The 27,024-nt window shown below is 44.0% G+C and overlaps 1 protein-coding gene across 2 annotated transcripts in view; it reads left to right on the forward strand.

The window, feature by feature from the left end:
• Positions 1-1,459: 1,459 nt before the first annotated feature.
• The window catches only part of AP1S3 (adaptor related protein complex 1 subunit sigma 3), a 43,572-nt gene continuing 18,007 nt past the window's right edge, over positions 1,460-27,024 (forward strand). The window contains exons 1-2 of one of the 2 annotated variants that reach the window (XM_075863969.1): positions 1,460-1,685; positions 18,062-18,240. In XM_075863969.1, the coding sequence (XP_075720084.1) occupies positions 1,683-1,685; positions 18,062-18,240 (182 nt within the window). In that variant the 5' untranslated portion in view covers positions 1,460-1,682. The remainder of the gene's footprint in view (positions 1,686-18,061; positions 18,241-27,024) is intronic. The other variant, XM_075863968.1, reaches the window with a different exon arrangement.

The following is a 27,024-nucleotide window of genomic DNA, read 5'->3' on the forward strand; positions in this document are numbered from 1 at the left end:
GCAGCGGATCGGCGCTGCAATGTAGATAAGAGTAACGTTTTTATTTTTTAAAAACGAGCATTTTTGGCCAAGTTATGACCATTTTTGTATTTATGCAAATGAGGCTTGCAAAAGTCCAAGTGGGCGTGTTTAAAGTAAAAGTCCAAGTGGGCGTGTATTATGTGCGTACATCGGGGCGTTTTTACTTCTTTTACTAGCTGGGCGTTGTGTATAGAAGTATCATCCACTTCTCTTCACAACGCCCAGCTTCTGGCAGTGCAGACACAGCCGTGTTCTCGAGAGATCCCGCTGTGTCGTCACTCACTTCCTGCCCCAGGTCCTGCATCGTGTCAGCACCAGAGGCTACAGTTGATTCTGCAGCAGCATCGGCGTTAGATCTCTCGAGAACACGGCTGTGTCTGCACTGCCAGAAGCTGGGCGCTCTGAAGAGAAGTGGATGACACTTCTATACACAACGCCCAGATAGTAAAAGTATTAAAAACGCCCCGATGTACGCACATAATACACGCCCAGTTGTACTTTTACTTTTAAACACGCCCACTTGGACTTTTGCAAGCCTCATTTGCATAAATACAAAAATGGTCATAACTTGGCCAAAAATGCTCGTTTTTTAAAAATAAAAACGTTACTGTAATCTACATTGCAGCGCCGATCTGCTGCAATAGCAGATAGGGGTTGCAAAATCTGGTGACAGAGCCTCTTTAAGGCCAAAACTAGGCTGCGTCCTTAAGGGGTTAATGCCATTTTACAGGGTTTTTTTTTTCACCCTACCTTGTTCTCCCTTTGAAGACGCTGTGGAGCAAAACACCACAAAAATGAGAGGGGTGGTGAAGAACGAGTGGCTCTTAGGTTCCCACTAGAGTTAATGGGGTACGTCTAGTTTTCGGTATTCTCAACAGAAAGCAGAGCACAGTCTGAAACACTATTCTTTCCGCCAAAAAAACTGGAGCCCAGATGGCCCCCATTATAGTCAATGGGGTCAGTCAGGATTCGACGTATCAGTTTGAAAATGGATCTCATGTGAACTGAGCCTTAAACACATATTGTGATCACAATACTACATTTTACCAGTAAATCAGGGGGGGGGGGGGGGGGTGTTCAGGAGGGAGTGGCGACCGCGTGTCCTCAGCCTGACAGGGGTTGTTGCAATAATTGTGCATAAATGGGTGAAATGTGCGTGGCCTGCTTGAAGCGATTATTTGTAATTTTTAAAGCCACGAACTTTATTTACCTCAATATAATGTCGTTTTTACATCCTATGACAAACCACAGATAACACAAAGTGAGTTGAGTATGAATTGTGTTAAATTACTAACTCATCTCTGCTACATCTACATTGTATACATGTCACCAGCGCTATGAAGTAGTGGCAGCCCGGCAGCGAGTGACCCCAGCGGGAGCGGCCGTGCACATACGTGCCTGGTACAAGGAAGTGGGTGTCGTTAGGCGGGGAATGAGGGCGCGGTCGGGTGACCTTGTTGCTAGGAGCTTCTGATATGCAGTGCGAGTGGTTGCTAGGGTCACTGAATCAGTAGGCGGTTGTATTGGGCGTGACAAAGGCAACGGGGCGTGGTTAAATTCACGGCAGGTGTATTGATGGGCGGGGCGCCGCCGGTGAAGTGTTTGTTCCAGTATCACCTCTGTCGTTGTCACCTGTGTCTTCCTTTTCCGCCGGAACAGAAATGGTAAGAGGGGAGATCGGGGGTGAGGTGCAGGGAGAGCGGCGGGCTGGTCACGTAGGTGGTTATTATTGGGTGCTCGGTGACTAGATGAGGGCACCTGTCCCGGCTGTTATTAGAGCAAGCATGCTGCTGACAGCTCAGTCTAGCTCTCTGCCTGTCACAGGGAGTCGTCATGGGTAGTGGAAAGGGTGAATGAGACTTCTGGGTCTGAATATTAACACTGTGATCACCAGACCGCACTGTATAGAGGGGGCAGCCCGGGTGTCACTGGAGAGAGCTTCCTTTCACTTATCCCTGTAATCACCTGTAGGAATGTCAGCACATCTATTGGCAAGTCAAGATGTCCATATATTTCTATACTAGGGAAGTGTATACATTGAAGCAAAGTTTACAAACTATTTATAAGTGGAAGTTCTCTGATAGTAAAGCAGTGAAATAGCTGAAGAAAGCAAACCCCCCCCCCCATAACTTGTCAATATCTTGTCAACAGTCCCTCCTGTGTCTGCTGCATTACATGAAGAATACAGACTGCTGTAATCAGAATACTGACAGATCTGCAGAGCAGTGGAGGGAATATAATCCCCTGCTTTGTCTGACTGTTCCCGGTTATAAAATAGATGTAGAACTACAGGAAAATCATGATGGTGATCGTTCAGCTGATCATTATTACTGCTGCCGATAACTGGTGACAAGGCCGTCTATAATGTCCCTTCCATCAGTAGGCGCATTAGACTTGCAATAAATTGGACATGCTTTACTCTTTTTTCTTATTGCTAGTTGTCACCACTGCTCGTGTGCTTTAGCAATAATGGTCAAGGATTTCCCATGTGGACCAATACAAATATTAAATTATACTGGTTTTGCTATAATAACTATTAATTTATGGTAAACTATTTATATAGTGACAAGTTATACACTAGAAGAAAAGACAGGGAGGCAGCACTTCCAGAATGAAGAGCAGCTTTATTCACCCGTGCAACGTTTCAGTCCATCAGGACCTTTCTCAAGCAAAGTTATACACTGAGACAACTTCCAGCTACGAACAAGCTGCTCTCCCAGGGTTAGGATGTACCATTATTCATGCTGCTCTTTTACTATGTAAGCACACATAGCGGGCTCTCCCGGGAGCCTCCGTTATTGCCGGCATGGTCAGAAGTCAAGTAAGGCCAGGGCTACACCTAGACTTTTTGTAGTGTTACAGATTGATTTTAACTATTGAGTGACAGCTGCAGTCCACAACATTGCATGCAACTCAATGTACTTATTTGGATTTCAGCTGTGACTCAAGAGTTAAAATCAATCAGTAGCGCTACAAAAAGTCTAGGTGTAGCCCTGGGCTTCAGCCATGCATACGTATTGGTATGTTCCTGTGGTCAGGATGAATCTTTGTGCTCATAGCCAGATTTAGTGATGGCTCATGAACACACCAGTATAAGGGTGCAGTCACACAAACGGTTTTGATGCAGTTTTTGAGTCAATTTTTGACTTTGTTTTTTCAGCCAAAGCCAGAAGTGATTTAAAAGGAAGAAAAAGTATAAAGGAAAGACTGATGCATCTCTTTTCTTTTGTGTCCACTTCTGAGTTTGGCTAAAAAAAATAAATAAGCCAAAAACATCATCAAAAGTGTGTGTGTGTGTGTGTGTGTGTGTGTGTGTGTGTGTGTTTTTGTGTGTGTTTTTTTTTCCTGGCCTTAGATTTTGTTGTAGAAATTTTCTGCTTTTGAAAATTACTTTGATTTGTCTGAATGGAACTTGCAGAAATCCATACACCTGCTGCAGAAATAATCCCATTCAGATGAATGGAACTGATATTTAGTCGCAGAAAATTTCTGCAACAAAATCTGCCTTGTGTGACTGCACCCTTATTCGTATTCAACAGATCTGTAATATGACGCCCATTATAGCCTCTAATTTTATGGGATTCTGTATTACGCAGGTATTTTCCCTGGACACATTGCTTGTAGTGGAGAATATGATGCCGCACGGAGGCCCAATGAGTATTTAATACAAGTTCATGCTATAGGGATTTTATCAGCACGTGCCAGTTTGTTACATACCCAGTGTTTCCTCGTGACCATATTCGTTTGTTACATTTATCAGATTATTCCTTATCTCTGTTTTTCTTTCTTTTATATGAAAATCTAAAAATTGCAGCTGAGATGAGGGACTCAGCAATAAACTATTAGGAAATGGCCTTTCTTCTATATGTCTTCTAAGCTTCTTGTGGTAGAGCTGAAGTGTCCTGGGGCAAACCCCATGCTGGGTGATCTATTCTACTAGGATGTTGACGTTAGGCAGGCTTCATATAAAGCAAATTTAGAATAATCCTAGTGACTTGACTATGAGCCAGGCAAAGCATCGTTGTTTTTGATGGCTTCACCTTGTCAGTATCACTTTTGCTAGCCCACTTGCAATTCAATACGTTTATTTGGTTTAGGCTTCTTTTATAAATGAAGCCACAACATTCTGCCAAACAAATGTGGATCCCAACGGCGCTTGATGAACCCTATAAACGTGCCATGGGGTTCATCAGGGTTCCATTGTAGTGCATGTATTTCTTTTATCAAATCTGACAGAATTTACGACTGCGTTACCAAACTGAGCCTCTGACCCAAATGTGAACGAAGCCTGACTAATGGATTTTGATGGAGATGAAAATTGGTATCCGTTACATCCATTCACTTCATTTTCTTACCCATTTTCAGGTTTATTGAAATAAAGCTTATTTATTGTATAATAAGAAAAATATAAACTTTCTATTATCCTTTTTTGTTTTTTTTAATTGTCATCATTTTTTTTAGATTTCTTCTTTGTCAGTGAACAGAAGCATTCATTGTTTACATACATAGGGATTACACAATCCTATTAGTTTCTTTATAATTCGTCACTGTTTCGTGTCATTTCTGTTTACACTCATATGTGATGATGTGTTGTCCATAGGGATGTAATGTAAGTGGCTGGCCAGTCCTCGCCCGCTGTAGTTACGTCACTATGGATGTCACACCACTGCAGTGGCCCATGATTGGCTGGGCTGCTCATCTGGCAGCAGCAGTGTAAACCGATGTGGTTGGAGACCAAATCAGCGTCTGAAATTGTCACCCCCGAGCTCTGTGTTCCATGTATTGCTTAGCCAGCTCAGTCCCATTCACTCGAATGAGATGAAGCTGTGTGTGCTGCAGTACCAGGCTCAGCCTCGGCCAAATGTAGGGCGCTGTGCATGGGTAAACAATGAAGGGAATGTGGCGTGCCGGCACGGCACCACGTGACTGAGGGCTTGCTTCCTGTGTTTTTCATGTTAATGTGTTATTAAGCACATGACCACAAGGGACTGGCAACACTCTGCCCGGGACTCCAGCACTGCTCCCGATGTCACTGTCAGGAGCAGGATGTCACGAAGGGTCTGTGGACCCACTGGGTCGTACCGCCTTGACGGTAAGGCAGCTGGCCAACAGGGAGCAGGTGAGAGTCTATAGGTACCTGTGGCAGCTCAGACAGCGGCAGGGCAGGCTCGGCTGGGACTAGGTAGCAGGCGGACGTCAGGCGAGCTGAAGCAGGTCAGACGTGGATACAACACGGCACAACTTTGGCACATCATTGTGCTCGACCAGGAATGTATGGATTGCTAGGAACAGGAACTGGAAACAGGTATAGGTAAAGGGACTGGAACAGGAAACACACTAGGAGGCCATGACATAAACAAACTAGGGAACACAACAATGCTCAGGCATAGAACTAGGGGGCTGGACCCCTCTTAGGGTATGTGCACACACACTAATTACGTCCGTAATATACGGACGTATTTCGGCCGCACGTTCCGGACCGAACTCAGTGCAGGGAGCCGGGCTCCTAGCATCATAGTTATGTACGACGCTAGGAGTCCCTGCCTCGCTGCCGGACAACTGTCCCGTACTGTAATCATGTTTTCAGTACGTGACAGTTGTCCTGCAGCGAGGCAGGGACTCCTAGCATCGTACATAAGTATGATGCTAGGAGCCCGGCTCCCTGCACTGCGTTCGGTCCGGGACTTGCGGCCGAAATACGTCCGTCAATTACGGACGTAATTAGTGTGTGTGCACATACCCTTATAGTCCAGGGTACTCACGGGTTAAAGTTCATCAACGGGATCCGGCTGAGGTGAGTGGACGCGAACGCTGGCGTCTCCTGAGGAGGAGACTGGGGCCAGCGCTTGCCGACTCGTGGCTGCAGCTGTCAGGGGGAGGTTGGAGCTGACAGCCCGCAGCCACGGACATTACACCGGAGTCCCCGAGCAGAGCATCAGCTGATGCTCTGCTCGGGGACTCCAGCGATAGGCACTGTGACAGCCCCTTTGCGGTTAGGCGCTTGATAACACACCGACATGAAGAGCACAGGAAGCAATCCCTCAGTCACGTGGGGCCGTGTCGGCGCATCTTCAATATAAGGAAAACGACAGGGCTTTCGGCACTAATTCACCGGGTTTGAACTGAACAATTCAGTACAGAATTAAAAATGAAAGTAATGTAAGTGACTTCTTTTCAAATTAAAATGTAAATTAAATAAAAAATTTTTTTTCCCCGGATAACCCCTAAATTGGCAAATTCTTTCGGTTACTTGTGTTGTACTCATTTTGAGATAATAGGGCATATGGCCAGATTGGACACCCCTTCAAATGGATTTTCTCACTTTTATCTATGGCACATCCTGTGGAAATGCTATAAATATCTAAAGGTGGGGGAACTCTGACCCCTGTTCGGCAAACCTCCGGCCATATACAGGAAGAAATGAAGCGGAGAACTGGCTACACACGTGTGTGGCTCTCTCCATCCATGACTATAAGGGTATGTTCACACAAAGTGTTTTCAGCCGTATTTCGGGGCAATTACGCCTCGAAAAATGCCTGAAAAAACGGAAGCAGAACGCCTCCAAACATCTGCCCATTGATTTCAATGGGAAGTACGGCGTTCTGTGCCGATGGGGCGTTTTTTTACGTCTCGTTTTCCAAAAACGGCATGTAAAAAAACGCCAGTGAAAAAGAAGTGCATGTCACTTCTTGAGCCGTTTTTGGAAATCGAAAACTGCGAGTGGCTTAAAAAACTTCTGAAAATCAGGATCTGTTTTCCCTTGAAAACCGCTCTGTATTTTCAGAAGTTTTTTGCTAAACGTGTGAACATACCCTAAGGCTATGTTCACACGGAGTATTTTGGGGGAGGAATATCTGCCTCAAAGCTCCAAACGGAATTTTGAGGCAGATATTCCTCCCCCAAAATACTCCGTGTGAATAGCAATGATCGCGCCGTTTTTCGCCCGCGGCCATTGAGCGCCGCGGGCAGAAAACACGCTTTCTCCTGCCTCCCATTGAAGTCAATGGGAGGTCGGAGGCGGAAGCGCCCGAAGATAGGGCATGTCGCTTCTTTTTCCCGCGAGGCAGTTTTACTGCTCGCGGGAAAAAGACGCCGACGCCTCCCATTGAAATCAATGGGAGGCGTTCTCGGGCCGTTTCTGCCGAGTTTTGCGACGCGGTTTCCGCGTCAAAAAACTCGGCAAAAGACCCCGTGTGAACATAGCCTAAGAGTCCCAGAAACAGCCTGTGTATTTCTCAGGGTATGTTCACACGCACTAATTACGGACGTAATTCGGGCGTTTTTGCCCCGAATTACGTCCAAAAAAAGCGCCTCGATAGCGCTGACAAACATCTGCCCATTGAATGCAATGGGCTGACGTTTGTCTGTTCACACGAGGCGTATATTTACACGCCACTGTCAAAAGACGGTGCGTAAATAGACGCCCGCGTCAAAGAAGTGACCTGTCACTTCTTTGGGCGTAATTGGAGCCGTTATTCATTGACTCCAATGATTAGCAGCGCCAATTACGTCCGTAATTGACGGACGTATTTCGGCCGCAAGTCCCGGACCGAACACAGTGCAGGGAGCCGGGCTCCTAGCATCATACTTATGTAAGATGCTAGGAGTCCCTGCCTCGCTGCAGGACAACTGTCCCGTACTGAAAACATGATTCCAGTACGGGACAGTTGTCCGGCAGCGAGGCAGGGACTCCTAGCATCGTACATAAGTATGATGCTAGGAGCCCGGCTCCCTGCACTGTGTTCGGTCCGGGACTTGCGGCCGAAATACGTCCGTCAATTACAGACGTAATTAGTGTGTGTGCACATACCCTAAGACATTTCCCTTATGATCTCATATTGTTAGCTGATTCTTTAGCTGTGGAATTGTTCCAGTTCTGTCTGGGGATTTCCAGGTCTTTGTGCTTACCTTGAGAATCATTCAGTAGACACAGGCTGATAGATTCATGGGGCAACTGGAATTAGTTCTGAATAAATCATAAATATTTCAGATTATTTTTGTTCTCAGTGTGTCATGTAAAAAAAAATGTATTTGGTGATGCGCTTACACCCACTGCGTGCTGTGCTCCTGCTTGTTCTTTCATAGCTGGCACGTTGTTGGCTTTTCCTTAAAGAGTAGCGGTTTCCTATTATTTTGTTTTAACGGATTTGCCTCAATTATCCGTGGCAGAGATCTGAAAACCAGTCATTTGAATTGTCTCCTTCTTCTCTATTATAAGATTGTCCTCTCAATTGTGATAGTAATAAGGATATTGTTCTTTATGCCACTTTCTAATAGTTATGCCACTTTTTGGGTAGGTCTGAGCTAAAGTTATTGTTTAAATAGGTCGTTGCATTTTCTGCTCCTGATGGGGTTTAATGGGTGATTATGGCAAGTTAAGGACTCTGCATGCAGAGTAACCAAATGCAAAAAACGGCCAAAAAGTGTTTTTGTTTTTTTTTTAAACGTAAAACCTGTTGGCTACACAGAGTTCAGTGATCAGTCAGGGAAATCTACTAATAAAGTGGTTGGAGGAAGAGGTAGAGGGCATTCGGGCATGAGCTCAAACAAAGACTATATTAAAGAAGTGCCCCCAAGGCACCCATTCCCGTTGTAGACGCATGTTTGGCTCAGTATATGTGTGTGTGTATATATTATGAATACACACACGAGGGTATGTTCACACGCACTGTTTTCAGACGTAATTCGAGGCGTTTTACGACTCGAATTAAGCCTGAAAAAACGCCTCTAATACGCCTACAAACATCTGCCCATTGCTTTCAATGGGAATTACGATGTTCTGTTCCCATGAGCCTTTATTTTACGCGTCGCTGTGAAAATATGGCACGTAAAATGACGGCTCATCAAAAGAAGTGCAGGGCACTTCTTGGGACGTTTTTGGAGGCGTTTTCATTGACTCCATTGAAAAACAGCTCCAAAAAAGGCCGTAAAAAACGCTGCGAAAAACGCGAGTTGTTAAAAAAACATCTGAAAATCAGGAGCTGTTTTTGCCTGAAAACAGCTCGGTATTTTCAGACTTTTTTGGTCACTACGTGTGAACATACCCTCAGTGCCTGTAGTACGGCTGGGCGATTATGATCAAAATCACAATTATTGAACATGTAACCTCGATTACGATTAATAAATGATTTTTAGGCCACACCTGTTTTTGCATGCCACACCCTCTATTTGCATGCCACATTATTTAATTAATATAGATCCCCTGAGCTTGCTGTATACTACTGTATATAGTATACCCCTCCGACACTGCCCCTTACACAGCATAATGTCCCTATAGCTGCCCACCACACAGTATAATACTCCCACACAGCCCCAATAGTGGCTAATAATAAAATACATACTCGCCTAACCCTGTTCCAATGACGAGTGGAGGAGATGGTAGATACACGGTTGATAGAGGTTATATAAAGGGATGATGGGGGTTATATACAGGGATGATGGCTGACCTGGTATATACACTGATGATGGGGCTTATATACAGCGCTGATGGCTGACCTGGTTTATACAGGGATGATGGGAGTCCCTGTATATTACCATCATCATCTCTGTATATTACCTTCATAATTCCTGTATATAACACCCATCATCCCTGTATACAGGCTTGATGGGGGTTATATACGGGGATGATGGGGGTTATATACAAGAATGACCGTGGTTATATACAGGGATCTCCATCATCCCTGTATATAACCCACATCATTCGTGTATATACCATTGGGGCGGGCATTGAGGCCAAACAAGAAATAAATGAGGTGGGCATTGAGGGCTCCATGGACCAATAAGCTGCCTGAAACGCCATTATATGACAGAAGTGCAGCGGACCTAATATATTTGTGCTGAGCCACTCACAGCTCAGCGCAGGCAGGCGCGAGGCAGTGACCTCATCGCGCCTGTCTGCACTGAGCCGTGCGTGGCCAGCATTATAAAGTGAATATTAGAGCAGGGAAAAAACAAAATGCGCAAGATGACCTCTGCGCTGAATTTCAGTTTAATTTTTTGTTCTTATTTAATTGCCCAGCCATAGTCTATAGTAATGATCAACAATCTATTCCTTCTGCAGTGGAAATAGCCACTTTGAGGGGATCTTATTAAGACTGCCATTTCATAAACCAGTCTTAATCTAAAGTGCGCTTCATTTATTAAGCCTAGATGCTTATTTATTGACAAATGGCGTTGAGTGTTATAATTAATCAAGCAATGAATGACGGGTAATTTATTGAGAGAGGTTGAACTTGATGGACCTATGTCTTTTTTCAACCCATGTAAGTATGTAAGAGGCACACGAATCTTAATAAATTGGGCAAATCTCTGGCCATCTGTGCGAGAAAGCCAAATCTACGCCAGCTGCAAGCTGGCGAAGATTTGCACTATAATGTATGCAAATTTCTGTCAATTTTTAGGCAGCGGAAGACCCGCCGGTTTAATTAAGCTCCACTCCAGGGGCGGACATACCGCATGTGCAGCCGGTGCAGCTGCACAAGGGCCCCGCGTGGGAAGGGGGCCCGTTCAGTGGCGTAACTACCACAGTAGCAGCCGTAGCAGCTGCTACGGGGCCCGCGGCATGGGGGGGCCCGTGTCGCCCTGACAGGCACATTACATTTTATGTACCAGGCCTGGCGGCACGGGCCCCCTCATGCCTAGTAGCATCACAACACTAGGCATGAGGGGAGGGAGGGGGCGGGGGCCCGGTGATAGCCGCCACACTGCACTACCAATCGGGAGGGAGGGGGCGGGTGCCCGGGCCCGGTGATAGCCGCTACACTGCACTGCCAATCTGGCACAGATGAATAGGACAGGACGGCGATGCTGGTGGTAGGAGGAGCGCTCAGGCAGGGGAGAGGACAGGGGGCGGTGCGACGTAAGACTTCGGGCGGCTGGACAGTACAGTCAGGACTGCCGGAGAACTCATAGGATGAGCGGAGGACAGACACAGGACGAGTGGAGGACGTGCAGACTGCAGAGGACAGGTAGATGAAGTTAAAAAGTTCATGTCAGAAGGGAGAAGTTTTTATGTAGAAAAATCTGCCTCATAATTCCTTCCGGAATTTTGAGGCATATTTTGACCTGCCGGTAGAACACTTCCCGCGTTTTTCATTGCGTTTTTTTGTGGCGTTTTTCGGCCATCGGGCCGTGGGCAGGGAAACGCAGCAAAAAACGCATTTTCTGCCTGCCATTGTTGTCAATGGGAAGTCAGAGACAGAAACGCCCGAAGAAAGGGCATTGCGCTTCTTTTTCCCGCATGCGGTTTTTACTGCTCGCAGGAAAAATTTCATGGATTTCAATGGGAGGCACTTTCTGACGTTTTTCGCGAAAAAAACCTCAGTGTGAACTCCCCCTAACACAGGGGCGTAACTACTGCTATAGCAGCCGTAGCGGCTGCTACGGGGCCGCGGCATGAGGGGGCCCGCGTCACCTGCCGGCACGGGCCCCCACCTTGGCCGGAATCTCCGCTAGCTGCCGCTATGGCTGCTACAGCGCGATGCCACGGAACACTACGGCAGAGCAGGGAGTATCTCCCCGCTCTGCCATTAAACATAAGACATGTATCCCCTATCCACAGGATAGGGGATACGTGTGTGATCGCTGGCATTGATAGGGAGAACGGGGGACCGAAAGTCCCCTGAAGTTCTCCATCACAAACCTCGGACTTCCGGGGTCTGTGTCGGCAGCTCCGTAGAAATGAATGGAGCGCCGGTCACACTTGAGCTGCGCAGACACCGGAAGTCAGAGGTGAGTGATGGAGAACTTCGGGGGACTTTCGGTCCCCCGCTCTCCCTATCAATGCCAGCGATCACACATGTATCCCCTATCCTGTGGATAGGGGATACATGTCTTTTGTCTTTTCACACTGTAGGTCGCATTTTTTTGAGTGATTGGGGGTGTATGGCGTTCCCTACAGGGGGGGGGCTGTATAGCGTTCCCTACAGGGGGGGGGCTGTATAGCGTTCCCTACAGGGGGGGGCTGTAAGGCGTTCCCTACAGGGGGGGCTGTATAGCGTTCCCTACAGGGGGGGCTGTATAGCGTTCCCTACAGGGGGGTCTGTATGGCGTTCCCTAAAGGGGGGTCTGTATGGCGTTCCCTACAGGGGGGGGCTGTATGACTTTCCCTACAGACCCCCCCTGTAGGGAACGCCATACAGAACCCCTGTAGATAACGCCATACAGACCCCACTGTAGATAACGCCATAAAGTCCCCCCTGTAGATAACACCATACAGCCCCCTGTAGATAACGCCATACAGCCCCCCTGTAGATAACGCCATACAGCCCCCTCTGTAGATAGCGCCATACAGTCCCCCCTGTAGATAGCGCCATACAGTCCCCCCTGTAGATAGCGCCATACAGTCCCCCCTGTAGATAGCGCCATACAGTCCCCCCTGTAGATAGCGCCATACAGTCCCCCCTGTAGATAGCGCCATACAGTCCCCCCTGTAGATAGCGCCATACAGTCCCCCCTGTAGATAGCGCCATACAGACCCCCCTGTAGATAGCGCCATACAGACCCCTCTGTAGATAGCGCCATACAGTCCCCCCTGTAGATAACGCCATACAGCCCCCTCTGTTGATAGCGCCATACAGTCCCCCCTGTAGATAACGCCATACAGCCCCCTCTGTAGATATCTTGAGATTCAGTCCTGCTTGATAGGTAACAGTGCAGTAAGCTAAGCATGATAAGATCATCTAAATTATTGCATCTCAGTTGCATGAGTGCTTTGTGTTATATTCAATGATTCAATTTAACCTAAGTCTCTAAATGTGGGCAAAGAAAATAAAAAAACTATACTCACCTCCTCCCTCGCCTCCGTTCACCCGCCGCAGCCCCCATCCTCCTGTCTCGGTCTGTGTTACAAGTGTACAAGGCTGCACTGGTGACGCGCTGCCGATGGCACGTGACCGCTGCTGCCAATAACTCCTCATTGGTGTGCTGCTGAGGACAGTAGTTCCACAGCAAATCGCTGTTGAGGGCATTGATTGGCTGCAGCGGTCATGTGCCATCGACCGCGCGTCACCACAGCAGCTTTGTAAACACAGAAAGGGATAGGGGCTGCGGAGGGGGAACGGAGGCGCCGGAGGAGGTGAGTATAGGTTTTTCATTTTCTTTGCCCACATTTAGGGACTTAGTTTAGATAAGAATTTAACCCGGAAAAAAATGTGTTACTTGTGTTCTAAACTGGTAATAAAATGTACAATATAAATCTTCCTTCATAATTTTTATTAGTAAGGTTTATTTTTATATGCATATATATGTTTAGGTAACTTTGTCGGTATTGGGGGGGGGGGCGGGGGGGCCCTGGCACATTATCTGCACAGGGGCCTTTTGCAGTCTGTGTCCGCCACTGCTCCACTCACTTTTTATATGCGGCTGGCCATATATTTCCCATCTAGTATTACATTCTGGCCATTCAACAGAGTGGGGCCCGGTCCAGCAGAGCAACATCCGCTCTTTGATGGTGGCGGATCGTTTCTGCAACTTTTAACTAAAATTAAAATGACCTAAAAAGACCCTGCACCTTGTTTATGCATAACGTAGATTTTGGGGACTTCTACTAAACACATAAGAGTGCACTTGTTCTTTATATTGTCTGAAGTTTTACTTTATGTTTTTATAATTAGAATTTTTATTATTACTATACTTCTTCTTTGGCTGACTTTGCAACTCAAGTCACAAAAGGCAATGTTCTGTTTAGATCTGTTTATAGGTAATCGTGTCGTGTTAGTACATAAAACATGTTATTGGAAGCTTTCATGTGTTCACTAAATTCTCCTTTTCCATAAACACTTAGGATAAGATCATCCACTTGTGAGCTTGTTCTGTTTTTGTTTAAAGGGACAATTTCCAACATTGTGAACTCAGGCCTGGGTCACGTGTAGTGGGTTCCTCTATTTATGACCAGAATGTGTTTTGCGTTATATAAAAAACACATTTTGGATTTCCTGCACTACTGGATTATTTCTGCTTGCAGTTCACAATATATAAATTTTACATTGACTTGTCTGAAATTAGTATTTATTGAATCATCACGTTCTGACATCAGCACAACATACAGTTAGGTCCAGAATTATTTGGACAGTGACACAAGTATTGGCATTTTAGCTGTTTACCAAAACATATTGAATATACAGTTATATAATCAATATGGGCTTAAAGTGCAGACTCTCAGCTTTAATGTGAGGGTATTCACATCCTAATTTGAGGAAGGGTTTAGGAATTACAGCTCTTTAATATGTAGCTGCCTCTTTTTTTAAGGGACCAAAGGTAATTGGACAATTATCTCAAAAGCTATTTAATGGGCTGCATGGGCTATTCCCTCGTTAATCCATCATCGATTAGGCAGGTAAAAGGTCTGGAGTTGATTCCAGGTGTGGCATTTGCATTTGGAAGGTGTTGCTGTGAACCCACAACATGAGGTCAAAGGAGCTCCCAATGCAAGTGAAACAGACCATCGTTAGGGTGAAAAAAATGAAGAAATCCATCAGAGAGATAACACAAATGTTAGGAGTGGCCAAATAAACAGTTGGGTGCATTCTAGAAAAAAAAGAGCGCACTGGTGATCTCGTGAACTCCAAAAGGCCTGGACGTTCATGGAAGACAACAGTGGTGGATGATTGCAGAATCCTTTCCAGGGTGAAGAAAAACCCTTTTACAACATCTACCCAAGTGAAGAACACTCTCCTGGAAGCAGGTGTATCAGTATCTAAGTCCACCATAAAGTGAAGACTTCATGAGAGCAAATACAGGGGGTTCACCACAAGGTGTAAACCATTAATCAGCCTCAAAAATAGAAAGGCCGGATTAGAATTTGCAAAACAACATCTAAAGAAGCCGCCCAGTTCTGGAACAGCATGAAACGAAGATCAACCTGTACCAGAATGATGGGAGGAAGAAAGTATTGAGAAGGCTTGGAACGGCTCATGATCCAAAGCACACCACGTCCTCTGTAAAACATGGTGGAGGCAGTGTGATGGCATGGTGGAGGCAGTGTGATGGCATGGGCATGCATGGCTGCCAAAGGCACTAGGTCACTAGTGTTTATTAATGATGTAACTGAAGACAGAAGCAGCCGGATGAATTCTGAAGTGTTCAGGGATATAGTTTCTGCTCAGATTCATCCAAATGCAGCAAGGTTGATTGGACGTCGCTTCACAGTACAGATGGACAATGACCCAAAACATACTGCGAAAGCAACCCAGGAGTTTTTTAAGGTAAAGAAGTGGAATATTCTGCAATGGCCGAGTCAATCACCAGATCTCAACCCGATCGAGCTGCATTTCACTTGCTTAAGACAAAACTTAAGGCAGAAAGACCCACAAACAAGCAAAACTGAAGACCGCTGCAGTAATGGCCTGGCAAAGCACCACAAAGGAGGAAACCCAGCGTTTGGTGATGTCCATGGGTTCCAGACTTCAGGCAGTCATTGCCTGCAAAGGATTCTCTACAAAGTATTAAAAAGAAAACATTTTATTTATGGTAATGTTAATTTGTCCAAATACTTTTGAGCCCCTGAAATGAGGAGGCTGTGTACAAAAATGGTTGCAATTCCTAAACGTTTCACAGGATATTTTTGTTCAACCTCTTGAATTAAACCTGAGGGTATGTTCACACGATGAGAGGCATTTACGTGTGAAAAGACAGACTGTTAACAGCTGTCTCGTTTCACACGTAAATGCTCCTCCTCGTAGTTTACGAGGCGTCTGAGACGCTCTGAGACGGTCGTAAATCTTGAGCTGTGCTTCATTGAGTTCAATGAAGAACAGCTCAAATTACGTGGCAAAGAAGTGGCCTGCACTTCTTTGCCGAGGCAGTCCATTTACGCGTCGTCGTTTGACAGCTGTCAAACGACGACGCGTAAATGACAGGTCGTCTGCACAGTACGTCGGCAAACCCATTCAAATGAATGGGCAGATGTTTGCCGACGTATTGCAGCCCTATTTTCAGACGTAAAACGAGGCATAATACGCCTCGTTTACGTCTGAAAATAGGTCGTGTGAACCCAGCCTTAAAGTCTACACTTCAATTGCATCTCAGTTGTTTCATTTCAAATCTAATGTGGTGGCAGCGGAGCCCAAATCATGAAGATTGTGTCACTGTACAAATAATTCTGGACCTAACTGTAGGTGTCTATCTCCCAGCAGAAGTGGTTGGTACTGTAGGGGAGGGTACAATAATATATATATATATATATATATATATATATATATATATATATATATATATATATATATATATACCTCATCGACTGCAGACCCTTGTTTTAAAGAAGAATTCAATCAGTGATTGATCTTCTTGATTTTTTTTTTTTAAAGAGGCTCTTCGGCAGCCGAGGCGTGTCTTATAAAGCATAATATACCCTCAATTTATATTAAAGAAAATTAGAAGTTACCATGGATCTTCCTATCCTGTGGAAAACTGAACTCCTGACAGTAATTCTTCTAATCATTATATCTGTGTTATATTATCTTTTGACTTTCGTTTGGTGGTATTGTATACTGGATAATTCTCTATTCACATCATGTTTACGTTCAGCGTATACGTTGCTAAAATATTGCAATGTATGCATCAAATGTAAACTCCCAATATATGCAACTGCTGGCTGCGCTTTCCTATACAGTACAGAGAAAAAAAAGTATACCATTGTATACGTATCCTTTTGGCATCCGTTGGGTTTTAAAACAGTCTATACACCCATTCAACGTTTTTCTCCACGAGTGTCTCTCAGGGTATACTCTCAATGTGCACATTGAACGTGGTGTGAACAGAGCCTTATAAAAGGCTTCTAAATACTGAAGCAAAATACTTCACTTACCTTACATGACGTGGGTCGTGCAAAGGAGTGCCGATCAAGGAGACCGCTCGTTGATCGGCACTCGTTTCCTTCTTTCACAAGGTGCTATGATCAGCTATGTATGGGGACGAGCACTTTTTACTATGATCGCTCGTCCCCATACCTTTTTATAATGTTTACACAGGGAGATGTGCTGCCCACAACGATGATATTTTGTTCTGCATAAACAGTACGATCAGCCGATTTAATGAGCGTTTGCTGATTCATCGGCTTATCGTTGCCCAGGGCAATGATCAGGAACGCCAAATTATTGGCCCGTGTAAAAGGACATTAGGGCTGTATTCACACGTGCCGTTGTTTTATAACAATCGCTTGAGAAAAAAAATTACATACAAAAGTGGCGAAATCGGCACCTGTTAACTCTTTATTGTAACTAAATCAGTTGTCAGAAATAATAGATGAAATGGCTGTTATTATAAAATCACAGGGGATCTCCTGAACGCCTGGTAAAATGATCATACATGTAATCCAAGGATAAAAGTTAGAAATTATAGCTGCAGCTAAAAAAAAAACACCTAAAGGAAATAGGAGGTTTCCTTTGCGATGTAATGTCGTAATATTCTATAATGAGTTTCTACCTCACCCTATGCTTATGTAATAGATTTATTACTGTGGGTAGGAGCCATTTCAAAGCGGAGTACTTTTAGATACGATACAAAACAAACAAATATTACCAACACTTCTCATGTTATATTGATCTTGTCCTGTGTCATATAGCAAAAGATAAAAAATATAATTTTGAATAATTCTAAAATTATATCAAAGAGCCTTCTACATATTTCCCTGGAGACATTAGTTTGGTTTTCGCTTCCTCCACTCCCAACCCAAGTCGGAAGGCAGCAACAGAAACTAATCCCTCTGCGGTGTGCAGTGGAGACCGAGCAAGACAAACCTTTCCATCATTCCTACTCCGCATGGGGAGGACCAGGAGGCAAAGGACCCCTATTTGCTCATTTCTACTATTTGTTTGTTTGGGTTTTGGGAGCTTTGCAAGCTGCTAAATAGGTGTGCTAGTTTGGATTACATAAAAGTAAATGTATCATCACGTAGGAATTGTTATAATCCTTATGAGTTTGTCTGCTGTATGTGGGACTTATGTAATTGAAAGTATTAAACTGCAAAGTTTTTTTGTGAACTATATTTTGGGGTTGGAAATGTTTTTGACTATTTTTTTTTTTTTTCTGGCCCCTCTTGTAGATTCGATTCCTGCTTCTGTTTAGTCGGCAAGGGAAGTTGAGACTGCAGAAATGGTATACGACGCTGACCGAGAAAGAGAAACGCAAGATAACACGGGAGTTGATGCACATAATTCTTACTCGGAGTCCTAAGACAAGCAGCTTTTTGGACTGGAAGGATTTAAAACTTGTATACAAGAGGTATATTATTCATATATTTTACACATAGTCTTCATCTCACCTACACACCAATATCAATGGCCTTTTCTCTATATGCCAGAATTTCTGCTGCAACATTAATAGTAGGCAATGCTGGCATCACAGGAGGCCACACGTATTTACACCCTTAGGCCATATTCACACAGCATAATTACAGGTGTATTCCGCTCTGAAAAATACACGTGAAATACACCTGCAAACTGCTTGCCATTGATTTTAATGGGAAATACACTGTGTAGCTCATACGAGGCATACTTATAAGCTGCTGAATTAAAACATTTCATAAAAATATGCATTGTAAAAAAAGTAGTGACATATTACTTCTTGAAGTACACAGTCGAATCACATTATTACGACCACCTCCTACTTTCAACGTATACAGCGTGTAGCCCATGAAGGAAGTGATGTGTCGTGGCCTGGCTTGGTGGGTGTTTAAGGTGTGCGATAGACTGTCTGAACATATATCACTCGTTGCCATGGGTAAAAGGGGTGATTTATCAGAGTTGCAAAAAGGGATGATTATTGGCTTTCGGCCCAAAAGTGGCAGTATTTCTCAAACAGCGCGGTCTGAACTGTTCGCGTGCTGCTGTGGTGAAAGTATCGTGAGTGGACAAATGGCACCATTGGGAATAACAGACGTGAAAACTGCGGAGCACCATGTGCCATTGATGTGAGAGGTGAACGTCGGCTACAAGGGTGCGCGAGGGCCGAACGACACGCTACAGTGGAGCAGCTCACCGTGAAAATCACCAGGGGGCTACCAGACGTGTGTCTAAAACTAACAGTTCGGTGAACCCTACTGCGTATGGGGCTCTGAAGCAGACGAATGGTCAAGGTGCACGGCAGTATCGGAATTGGACCACTGATGATTGGCAAAGGGTTGCTTTTTCCGATTAGTCACGTTTTTTTAGGGAGGTATTCTCTGCTTTTAGAGGATAATATTTCCGTAATATGGTACCATACAGAGACCTCATACAGCGGCACACGGAATGCCTACAGCTATAGGCATTGTGTTGTTGTAAAGGCTTCATGCTGTGGTCCTGTCTTCTAACCCATAAAATATCTGATTCTGCTCAAACTATATACTGTACATCAAGCCTTTACCTTTTTTTTAAAATTATAGATCATTTCAGGACTTTTGTATCTGGTGAAAAAGATCGCTCTTATTCTCCGTCTTACCATGTTAATAGAAATTGTTCGACATGCTAAACTGGCTGTCCAGGAAACCTGCCTGAAAGTGGAAAAACAGAATATTGTTAGTCTTGATGTTTCCACCTCCACCTTACTGAACAGGTTTCTCCATGGAGTTTCTTCTTGCTGTCTTGGGAATCTTACTTACAGATAACACACATTTTCTCCAGGCAGGTAACACCACATACAGTTTATTATAGATCCTTAGAAGGACTGTCCTTTAGGCGTTGTCCCTACCCCCGGGACCCACAATTGCCGCCACCAACACCCTGTCTGTTAAGAAACAGTAAAACACAAACACACAAATGAAAATAAACGTTTTTATTAAAGCACTAACATCTTTAACATATAAAAAAATTATTTGTTATGACACTGTTCCTTTAAGAGTTACTGTAGTAAATGGGGCCCAAAATGGGGCCCATGCAGTAAACTACACAAGGCCCTGTTACTACAGTAACATAACCATATATCCATGAAATGAAACGTCCTCCCTAGAGGCCGGGCTGGACGCTAGAGCAGAGAGATATGGGTAAGTATGAGGGTTTTTTCTTTTCTGAGTTGTGAACTTTGTGGCGGATCGCAACTTTTTCATGGCAAAAATCGCGACCTGCTATTTTTTGTGGGTTTTACCTACCCATTGACTTCAATGGGGAAAACCAGCGATTCCGCAACCTGAATTGACCTGCTGTGGTTTTAAAAAAAATAATAAAAATGCACCGTAGGTCAATTTATGAACGTTTTTTTTAATGCAGCGTGTGAATAAGATCTTTTCAAATCACATCCACTTTGCTGCTACTGTATTACGCTGCGGATTTTCCGCAATTCAATACATTACGGAAAATCCGCAGTATTTACGCTACGTGTGGACTTACCGTAAGTGTGGCCTGGTGTAGTGATGGTAGAAGGGGACAGGTTGGTATTCTGCTTCTTCGCAGTTCTGTGTGTTCTCCACTTTGGACAATCCCTACTCGTTAGAAGGATTCCTTGACCATAAGCTGATCACGTGTCCGCCTGCTGGGCCCCCCAGTGATCCGCTGTAATCTGTGGGGAAACCTGGCAGCAAGTGCTCATTTCCTCTGCAGCACCACCACAGGGGAAATTAAATATTACACAGTGCCCACTCAAATCTATGGTTTGTCTGTGTAATGCAGGACTGAACAGACTCTCCAGAGCAAGAGATGCTCTCCACTCTGGCCAAGAGATGAGCATCCTAAACAAAGGACCCCCTCTACCCATTATTTCCTGATAGGGTATATAAAAAAAGGGATTTCTTAACAGAACAACTCCTTTTAAGGGCTTTATTCTAAATTGGCATCTTTTCATGCCGTTTTAGAATAACCAGTTTAAAAGGTTGGACAAAGAAAATCTATTTTTTGATATTCACTCTAAAAGCATAAAAATTATTTTACAAAAAATTTGTTATAGACCAATAACGCCTGTCTCTCGCACCCCTCAGTACAAGGTCAGCATTTTGTCCATTCCAGTCCTTGAGGCATTTCAACAGTAATACTGTATGACATGGTAAGGAATTATAGTCAGAAAATATACTGTCAATGTCTGGAAGCATATTTTGAGTCCACTGGTTTAAGCAATCTGAAAGGTGGGTGATTAATAGCAAAAGTAGTCAAGTGACAGTACATTTTTAGTACACAGATAAGCGGCACAGTTTGTAGCATCAGGCAGAGACCTGGTCAGAAGCAATCCAAGTTCGGTACACCAAATTAGCAGCAGTTGTTTGCAGAGTAAGGCAGCAATGAACTAGACTAGAGGCGGGGAGCTCAATAGTCTGGAATTTAGGGAGTGCAAGGGCCGTGCTTTTAGGCTATGTTTCCACAGGACGTTTTTGCTGCGTTTTTTGAACCGCAGAAAAAAAAGTGTGCAGTTTTTAAATTGCATTAGTAAACATTGCATTTTTATTTAGAGGCATTTCAACATTTAAACACCTGCATACAAAATTGGAAATGATATGCCCAGCGTGGCAAACCAGCCAGGGGAACAAGCAGAACTGCACCTGAACTCTGCGCGGTAGTCAACAAATTAAGATGCTGATTGCCCGACCGAATATGTGAAAACGGCCAAAGAAAATAACACTTCGAAAACTACATAGGCCAACGTAAGCAATTGTTTTGCTGCCGCTTTACATAAACAAACAAATGCAGGTAAAAAATGCAGCAATAACGCCCTGTGGAATCCCAGCCATATAACAATCCTAAAGGATGAGACTAATTAGGTAATAAAGGAAAGGAAAAAATCAAGAGAACCGAGACAATAGATTCAGTTGTGGAGCTGTCCAGCTGCTTCCTCGTGCGCAGGAGTTTCTAGGTTTGAATTATGACAGATACATTCAGTGACATATTTTCATATAGTGTTACAATTACAGCAAATAGTAGCATGACATAGGTCTTCCCTTCCTCCTCCCATCCTGTGGCCTTACACACAGACGCAGCGTAATGAACCATTCTTTACCTGTCACGTAGTAATGTTTGATGGTAATCCTGGAGTGTTTAACCGACGCCCCCAAATATTCTCAAATTTGTGCATATTGTTTCTTTTTCACACAAACCCCTCTTTTTAAACGAATTCCGCCTTATACCCAAAAAAGTCTGACACCTTTTTTAGAATGTTCTAAAAATACTTCTCCATTGCTTCTTTGATGGGGTCCCTATATCAGTCTCTCATTCATTCCTTGCCTGTGTTGGATATTTATTTAAGTGGGAAGACAGAAAATACCTAATATACATATAAGAGAAATTAGACCCTTCATTGCTCCTGGGCAGCCACCGTCTCAAGGACAATGTTATTCTCTACTCTTAGTCGTTGTTCAGATTTGATTTGTAAAGGCATTCCTAAGTTACAAGCAGTGGTAAAAAAAACTATGAGAAATACCAAAATCAGCTCGTAACCGTTTAAAACTCTTTAATATCTCTCCATTCTCAATAGTATGGATACCCCTCTCTTCCAAACAGCCAAATTCCACCAATCTAAAGATTTGGTACAGTTTAGGGTTGTGCCATACAGGAGTGAAACGCATGCAACCGGCGATGCCTTGAATACTTTTGACTCTAATACTTTGTATAACAAGGCCAAAGTCGGACTTGGACCACTACTTACCTCCTCGATTCCAAGAAACACAGAAAGGAGTCTCATAATGACAACTGTACATTAAGACCCCCTGTTCTCCTCAAACCATATTTTTGTCCCCAAAACGTAAAATTTGGGACACGATAAAAGTATAGCCACACATTCGGTATGTCCAAGCCGCTCAAGTTCTTATCGCTTGGCAGCATCTCCAATCTGATTCTGGCATCTTTCTTTTTCCATAGTAACATTCTAAACATGCTATGAATCTTGTGGAAATAGCTTACAGGGATCCATATAGATACATATAGAAACTGAGGCATTAGAAACCTCTTTATTAAGTTACTTCTGCCGAGTTCTGACATCAGCAAACGACACCAGGCATTTATCTTCGACGCCAATTAATGGGGAGAGTTTCAAGGTAACATAATCTTGGGTTCTGACAGGTCCTACTATTCCGAGATATTTAAATTCCCTCACCACCTGTATCTGCGTGTGTACCAGAGAAAGCAAAGAGGGGAGAGGGTCAACCGGAAGAACAGACTTGTCCCAATTATTAGTCAAACATGATCACTTACCAAACTCTTTTATAATGTCCATGACAGGTTTTATAGATGAGCCACATTTAAAGCCAACGATGTCAGGGGAAGACCTTCGCAAGCAGGCCAATGGTTCAATTGCATTCGCGAGGAGGAGGACAAAGGACAGCCCCAGTGCAAAAGTGTCTGACAGGATTCCATTCGCACATATCATAGATGTTAGAAGTTTGTACAGAAGTTAAACGTATGAGAGAAACTGTGACCCAAATCCCATTTTCCCCATGACAACCCATAAATTCTTACATCTAGTACGGTTGAAAAATGACACATGTCCAAGTTCAACCAAGGGATGGGAAAAAGGGAAGGGATGAAACAAAAATTCTACAAATTGAGGCCCCGTGCACACGACCATGCCCGCAATCATGGCCCGCGATTGTGGGCACGGCCGGCCGCCGACTGACAGCCGCATTTTCGGGCCGTGCTCCCATACAAAGTATGGGAGCACGGCCCGCAAAATGCAAAAGAACGGACATGTTCCATAATTCCCGGAACATTTCCACGGCACGGACACCCTTCCGTAGTGCTACGGAAAGGTGTCCGCGTTCAATGAAAGGGAATGGGTCCGTTTTTGCGGACCGCGACTGCGGTCCGCAAAAACGGAGGTTTTTTACGGTCGTGTGCATGGGGCCTGACATAGGAGCTAATATTTTTTTCCTTCTAGGGAATTCTCTGTCTTTTTTTTATTTATTTATTTTTTTTTTTTTAAAGCCATCTACTGTAGCTACTGTGACCAGCTCCTGCGGTGACTATTCCATAGATTCACAGTTCTCACAGTAAAGAAGGCTTGTCGCCTCTGCATATTGAATCTTTTTTTCTCCAGACGGAGGGAGTGCCCCCTTGTCTTTTGAGGGGGTTTTACATGGAACAGGATTTCACTATATTTCTTGTATGGGCCATTCATATATTTATAGAAGTTAATCATTTCCCCCCTTAGTCATCTCTTTTCAAGTCTAAATAGGTTTAGTTCCTTTATTCTTTCCTCATAACTTAGATTCTCCATGCCCCTTATTAGTTTAGTTGCTCTTCTTTGTATTTTTCCCAACTCCAGGGCATCCTTTCTATGAACTGGAGCCCAGAACTGAACTGCATATTCTAGATGAGGCCTCACTAATGCTTTGTAAAGTGGTAATATTATAACCCTGGCCCGCGAGTCCATGCCTTTTTTTTTTAAATCGGATAACTTTTATTCTGACACAACAATAAACGGTATAGCTGTTAAAATATGTTGCAATTTTTTTCATTACAGGTATACAAAGCGCTATACGTGCATTACTTGTTACAAAAAAGAAAAGTGGCCCAATACATATCCCCCCCCCGTCCACCAAACCAACTTCCCCCAACATTATAATTATTTCTTTTGGTCAAAGCAGAAAAGTACTATTCCAGGATATGCAAAAGTAGGATTGCCATTGCTGTCATATAAACCAAAGGTAATGTCTTAGAAAATATGTCATGCATGTATATGTTCCCAACTCTCCCCAAACCCCCCCCCCCACCTCCCGATCGATCACCGCTCTATGATCCAGTCCCATCCATCTTTCAATACACCATTATTATCTCCTACCAGTTCATAAAGTATTTCTTCCAGGCCAGTATCTTGCTAATTCCTGGGAAACCACCCCAGGACAATTCAAGCATTTCCCCCACTGCCTCTCAAATTTCTTAAGTGCCCTCCGTTTTGAGATCTACTCGTCTTTCCAAGGCGATCGTATTATTCAGATACGTTATAAGCTCAGGCAAACTGGGATTATCTCCCTGTATCCAATATTTAGCTATCAGCTTTTGTGTATAGTATAGAACTTTACCGATAGCCTGAGTCTCAGCCATGTCTCCTACTAGGCCTTCCGCACACACCAGAAAGCATACCTTATGATATGATGGTACCATTGTCCCAAACACCCTCTTAATCAAGTCCCTCACCGCCAACCAATAACTAGCCAGCTTCGCACCATCCCAGAACATGTGTTTTAAGTCGGCCATATCCATGAGGCACCTAGGGCAATCTGCAGACGATCTGATATACATCTGCCAGAGCGGCTTTGGCGTCCTGTACACTCTATGTAATGGGAACAATTGAGAACGTATATGCGCTACATTAAGAGATACCAGCTGTGGAGATACAAGCGCCTCCTCCCACTCCCATTTACTTTTTATATCCCCCAGATGTATCAATAGCATCTTTGTATATACCAGTGAGATAATACCTTTAGTATTATCCGATCCCAGAATGCGTTCCACAATGCCCAAGCCGGAACATTCCAAATTAACCACCCTAGCCTGCGCTTGGGCTGCATGCCTCAACTGTAAATATTGGTAAAATGATCTATTGGGAATATCAAAGTAGTCTTTTTAAATTGTTGAAAATATTTAAAATTACCATCTTCATACAATTTGATCCACATATTGCACCCCTTTCTGCTCCCAATCTTGAAAGCCCTCAAGTATATTAAATTCCCACAGATAACGTTTATTCCATATAGTCCGAGCAGCCTTCAATCCCTGGCAACTGTCTACTTTCCCTCCAAATAGCATAAGCAACAATGTCAGTTTACCCTTAGCTTCCCGTTTGTATTTATGAGATTCTAACGCCTCCCTCATACCCATTTGTTGACCTAGATAATATAGCAACTTCCCACTAGAATCCCAACGTTCTCTATTTTTCCATCCTCTGAAGTGTTGTATTTGAGCTGCCAAATAGTATATCCATGTATTTAGCAATGCAAGCCCCCTTGTTCTTTAGCCAACTGTAATTTCTGTAGTTTAATTCTAGGGATCCCCCTTTTACAAACCAGGTCTCTGAACAAATTGTGCATCCTCCTAAACCAATACTTTGGTATCCACACCGGAGCATTATGTTTAAAGTATAAAATCTGAGACATAAGGACCGTTTTTATCGGATTCGCGCGTCCCAGGACAAACCAGGGTAATTTAAGCCAAATTTGTATTCTAGTTTTAATTTTTCCCAGCATAGGTTGTACATTAAGATTGATGAAATCCTTCACATTAGCTGACACTCTAATTCCCAAATATTTTAATTCTTGCACACATTTATTAAATTTCCACCCCCTGCACCCTCACCGGTATCACAAATGAGTTCAATGGCAACAAAACCGATTTCGTCCAGTTAATCATCAACCCCGAAAATCTACCAAACCTCTCCAGAGTATCCGGAATCTCAGGCAAAGACTTCTCAACATCCCCTACAAACAATAATATATCTTCTGTGTATAACGCTATACGTTCCTCTTCAGCTCCATATTTAAAACCTCTTTTATATTTGGGTGATGTCTCAGAACCACTGGTGAGTGTTGTATCGCCAGAGAGAACAGCAGCGGGGACGATGGGCAGCCCTGATGCGTCCTTCTCGCTAAGGGGAATGACTCAGATAACACATTGTTAGCCTGTATTTTTGTGACCATTTCCTGATACAAGAGCTGTACCCATTTGATGAAATTAAGCCCAAACCAGAATCGCTCCAGCACCGCCCTCAGGTACCCCCAATCCACACTATCAAATGCCTTAGCGGTATGTAGGGATAAGACCGCTCTAGAATGGGGGCCCTCTGGAGTCGCTTGAATGTTTAAGAACACCCTATGCAAATATGTTGCCGTGAACTTGGAGGGCATGAAGCCTGTATGATCTGGAGATAATACAGTTGCAATCACCCTAGCCAATCTACAGGCAAGTAATTTCGCCAAAATCTTGATGTCAGAGGTCAATAAATAGGTCGATACAAATCCGGTTGCGCCAAATTCTTTCCCTCCTTGGGCAGCACTACAATGGCTGCTTCATACATTGTGCTAGGCAACCTCCCCCTATTCAACCCATCTTGAAACACACTCAACAGGTGTGGCAACAAGTCTTCTCCATAAGTTTTGTATATTTCTGTGGGCAGGCC

This window comes from Rhinoderma darwinii, chromosome 4 (assembly GCF_050947455.1).
Source record: "Rhinoderma darwinii isolate aRhiDar2 chromosome 4, aRhiDar2.hap1, whole genome shotgun sequence".
NCBI lineage: Eukaryota > Metazoa > Chordata > Amphibia > Anura > Rhinodermatidae > Rhinoderma > Rhinoderma darwinii.